At 41.2% G+C, this 5,000-nt stretch overlaps 2 protein-coding genes across 3 annotated transcripts in view; both read right to left on the bottom strand.

Annotated features, from left to right (window-relative positions):
- The window catches only part of LOC138059744 (protein cycle-like), a 77,810-nt gene that overhangs the window by 31,343 nt on the left and 41,467 nt on the right, over positions 1-5,000 (bottom strand). The window lies entirely within an intron of this gene.
- The window catches only part of LOC138059745 (choline kinase alpha-like), an 18,769-nt gene that overhangs the window by 1,734 nt on the left and 12,035 nt on the right, over positions 1-5,000 (bottom strand). Inside the window, exons 7-9 of one of the 2 annotated variants that reach the window (XM_068905349.1) lie at positions 4,420-4,528; positions 2,329-2,435; positions 163-253 (exon numbers count right to left, since the gene is read on the bottom strand). In XM_068905349.1, coding sequence (XP_068761450.1) covers positions 163-253; positions 2,329-2,435; positions 4,420-4,528 — 307 coding nt within the window. The remainder of the gene's footprint in view (positions 1-162; positions 254-2,328; positions 2,436-4,419; positions 4,529-5,000) is intronic. The other variant, XM_068905350.1, reaches the window with a different exon arrangement.

Genomic DNA, 5,000 nt, shown 5'->3' with positions numbered 1-5,000 from the left:
GTTCTCTTATTCGGAAAAGACAGTTAAACTTAAGATTTTGAAAAAGTTCTCGCATAAATTGAAGAGTTTTTACAACATCACTAGTAGCCGTTAACTCTGAAGTGTACACAGATCGTGCGATTTTCCAAGAAAAAAAGACCATAAACAAATCAAAGAAGTTACCATGTAACTGAAGGGAATATTAGTCTTATCCAAGAAGCGTTCTTGAACAACACCCCACAATCCCCATAGAAAGTGTGAGGCTAAAGCAAATCTGTGAATCAAGCATAAAGATAAAATACAAACAATTTAGCTTCAATACAGCTACACTTGGTCGAGCGCAGCACCGGTTCACAAACTGAGTTCCGAGTTCCATGTCTGAGGTTTCTTTTGTGTGATTGAATAGTCGCAAAAGACCGCAGCTATGACGACTCAGTGTTTAGTCACTTTGTTTCATTAACATAAGAGGCAGTGCGGCCAAGTGTTTAGGGCGCTTGCCTTGAGAACCAGAGACTGGCCCGGGTTAAAGACTCGTTCTGATCACTCATTGAATTTGTTCCTGGTTTCAGTTCCCAGAAGTCTCCGGTTCAACTCTCGGCTGCACTTGTAAATAGCCAACTGGTTTGCCTCCGGCCAGTTGGGATTCGCAACAGTTGTTGTTCTGTTCCGTCGTTTCGTTGCGTTTCATTGGCCCTGAAAAGTCCCTATGGGGTCTGAGCGGTAATTAAGTATGTACTGTACTGTATTGTAATGTACTGTATTGTACATACGAGTTTGCTCACAGAAAGCATCATGTTATTGACAGATTGACTTCAAAAGGTAAAAGAACTTCTTAAACTTGATTAAATCTCCAAATTGAAGCCTTTTAGCTTCCATAACGAGCCCGTTATTAGCCATTAAAACCTGATATATTCTTGGGTGGCAAAAGCACAAATCATCTCATACATTCTTCGTAAAATTTCGAATTTCCAAAGCATCAATGCTCTGAGACTCCCTGCATGGAATATCGCGTTCAAATTTCAGAGAGAGCTCATTATGCAATGCACTTTCAATATTTAGTGCTTTTTTCTTGGCTGACTTATTAGATAGAGCGAGTTTCAATCGAGTGTCATAAAACCAAAACCAAAGTAATTACTTTGGCCAATCCAAAATGACGGAGACAATCCAGTAAACCAATCACAACTCGAAGTAATTACACGAAGCCGCCACAAAACGCGGGAAAATGTGCACGCGCGAGCCACGATTGGTTTTGGTTTCACTTGTGATTGGTTGAAAAGTGGCGCGAGAACTTTGAACCAATCACTCAGTGAAGTAATGCAAAACCAAAGCAATTCGCTAATTACTTTCGACACTCAATTGAAAACCGCTCAAGGCCCACCAGTTTGGAAGTTCAGCTGGTAGAGAATTGGGACGAGTGGAGTGGAACAATGTTTTAGAGGTGACCCAACCATCTGTCGGTCTTATCATCCAAAACTGTGGCATAGTCGGTTATTCTACAGCTGTTTCGAGAACGGTTGTCCAAAAGAAGCGAAAATGCCGAAAGGCATTATGGTAAACTGTCAGTGAATTTGAGTCAACATGACGGCAGTGCTATCGAAAACGTCTCCAAGAAATACATGAGTGAGTTTCAAAGTTCAGTCAAATGATCTAGGCCATGAATTAGTACCAAAGGGTTAGGAGAAGGAAGGGTTAGGAGAAGGAAGATTCTGACGACTTTAACCTTGCTAACTTATTTTATGTCATGTTTCGGCGAGAAAGTTTGAGAAATGTATACAAAAATCGTGGCGCACGTGCAGAGCCATCGTTTTTGCTAATGAACCCCTTTGTTTTTGGACGTGTTTTTGTAGCGGGTAATTGCGGGAGAGAGCTTCAACATAAGTCTGCGCGTACTGCTTCTTCATGAACGCTATGTCCTAAGAACTCTTTGATCCAAATAGCTCGCTATCGTAGGTCTTCGCTGTACGGTCGCTCTTACGCTTCTTTTGGGCAACCCTTCTCGAAACAGCTGTATACGCTTGCTCTGCCCTGCTCTGCTCTGTATTTCTGGATGCCGAACACACAAACTGGACAGTTTGCTGCAATGCCACGACGGGTAACACCCAGTGGACATCACACCGAAGTGGCATCCAATTTTCAAAACATTCTTAGTACTGTAAAAAAGTTGTTTTGCTGTTTCAAAATGGAAATTATTGTTACGTGATTCGGAAGTGATCGTGTTACGTAAGTTTGAACTTTAAAAATTCAGTCTGCAGTGAAAGGGGACTGAGATTTTTCAGGTTAGAGAAAGTAAATGAGTTATAGCCGGACAATAAAGTGAGTCAAACTATAATAAAGCCGAACTGAATTTACCTATTTGCTTGATCCATCAATTCCGTTTCCTCTATTGTTGGTTCATTTAATGAAGGACGGTTTTCCACGAAAGTGTGTTTCCCCAAATACGCACGAATAAACAAAAGCTGTCAACAATACACAAAACAGGAGAAATAAATATCACACAAAAGCTGTTTCATATTGGTTAGGTAACTGCGTTGAAGTGCATGTAACTACGCATTAGTGAGTAATGTGCTTTCCTTAACAGTTAGGAGCAGGCCACTAAGTTGGGCTCATTTGTTCCTCTGAACGGATGTGATGAAAGAAATGTATATTTACAGAGTTCTTGTTAAGTTTTTGCACAGGAGGTAAAAAACCAAAAATAGCAGGTAACTTTGTTACCTGCCCCTGCACGGGCTAGCAAGCTCAAGTCTTAACTTGACGTTCGTAACGATCGCTGTCCCGTGCCAGCGGCTGCTAAATTAATTTAATACTCAGCAAAAGGAAAGAAGGTTATACTATTTCACTGATTTTCACTCACCACCGCTTTTCTGACGCTTCGGTTGAAAACTAAACTCCGAAAGACCTTTCTGGCGTTTTCCACGCGTGGATGCCATGTTGTAAAACGTTTTTAATGGTTACGTGGGGGTTTCCCCTGGCCGCAGGAGGAATGGGAGGGAAACATGGCGGACATCGTTTCGAAGGATGAGTTGGCAAAATCAAGCTGGATTTCTTTAATAAATGGCATATTTTCGAAGCGATAACATGTGCCAGATATCTTCACAGGATTAGTTGGAGGGGGAACGCAATATTTTCCCATAAACGCAATGTAATTTCACCTTTGAACAGACGAACATTCGTTGGATAATTTCGGTTAATATTTCAGTGAAACAGCCGGTAACATTTACTTGAACAGCCGGTAAAAATAACCGGTTACCGGCTCTTAACAAGAACCCTGAATTTTAACAATTATTCTTCAAGGGCGCGTTGGATATGAAGTGATAGATAACCAGCGATGCGCGCAGCGCCGAGTTGGTTATAATCATTTTTTATCCAGCAAGCCCGAGTAAACAAGTGTTTTAAGAAAAACTCCAGGATCAACAACTCTTCCACTAAAGCATCGATTTTTACCTCGGTCAATTCCGGTCCAAAACGGTTTTTGTCCGCCGTTTTTCTCAGAGCTGCAACAATAGGGCCGTTTATACCAGAGAAAATAAGCCGCGGCTTAAGTAAGCCGCGAAAGGAAGTATTTATACGAGTATAAACTCCCCGGCCAGGATAAGTCGCGGCTTGAGAAAGCCGTGAACGTAGATTTTGTACCATTTATACGAGGTGTTCGCGGCTTACGTAAGCCGCAGCCAGAGTTAGCCGCGGCTTATTTTCTCTCGTATAAACGGCCCTATTAAATGTTTTCAGCTCGCTTTATTGCTGACGCTTTCCTTGACCATATTAGGTACAGCAGCTATATGAGCTGAAAGCCTGTGTCCGGCGAGCCAATGAAAATGTTTGAAATCTGATATCCGTAGTTCAGTTTTTAATAATTAACAACTATTCACCGAAGTGGAGGTAAATATCCACCACTAGCCCCCGACACTGAGGTGAATAGTTGTTTGAGTATATACTAAAACAGTGGGATAATATAGCACAAAAAGATGATTTTAACTCATTTAAGCCTGCAAAGATTACAACATCTTCGGGCGCAAATTCCGCGCGAATTGCTCGGAGGTGAATAGTTAACAATTATCCTGCACACAATTAGGGCCGTTTATACGAGAGAAACTAAGCCACGGCTAACTTTGGCCGCGGCTTACGTAAGCCGCGAACACCCCGTATAAATGGTACAAAATCTACGTTCACGGCTTTCTGAATCCGCGGCTTATCCTGGCCGGGGAGTTTATACTGGTATAAACAGTTCCTTTCGTGGCTTACGTAAGCCGCGGCTTATTTTCTCTCGTATAAACGGCCCTAATCGCCTGATACTTTGCCGACGAGGCCGTACGCCGAGTTGGCTAAAATCAGGCTATATTCCGCAAGATTGATTGAGCAGGAGGAGAGGAGAGATATCATCACGTGTAAAAGCTATATCCTTAATGTCGATATGTGTAGCACAGCGTTTGGTTCTCAACTTACTTGTTGCTCTTTGCTGGGCCATTGGTCGAGAGCCATGGAAAAATACACGGGCTCAGCGACCTTGTAATCAAACATCCACTCGCAAAAATGGTTGGCTAAGTCAAACGCCCTTCAACAAAAAGAATGAAAAGATGGATTGACTTTTAAAGCCATACATGGTTTAGCACCCGACTACATCAGCAGTCTTGTGTCACTGCAGCGTCCCAGCTGTTCAATGCTAGGTTACAGGTTTTTTCAGTTGACTCCCCGTCTCGTTTAATGCCCTGCCTCACCACATAGGACATGAGAACGATTATAATCGGTTTAAATCTTTAGTAAAGTCATTATTTTTTATTCAAAATTGCATAAGAACATTAACTTAATGTATTCATTTATTTTAACATCAATTACCGGTATTTCCTTGTACACTGTACATTATATTGATAGTTACTCATTGTATCAGTCCTTTTAACATTTGTATAGACAATCCTATTTATATCGTATATACTATTGTTATTATTATTTTATTCATGCTGGTATTAATTTTACATTCATACATATGATCATATAGACATGTAGACTGTATTCTATAAGTATTAAAG

The sequence above is a fragment of the Montipora capricornis genome, chromosome 8, assembly GCF_036669925.1.
Source record: "Montipora capricornis isolate CH-2021 chromosome 8, ASM3666992v2, whole genome shotgun sequence".
Classification (NCBI taxonomy): Eukaryota; Metazoa; Cnidaria; class Anthozoa; order Scleractinia; family Acroporidae; genus Montipora; species Montipora capricornis.
This window is presented reverse-complemented; position numbering and strand designations above follow the sequence as displayed.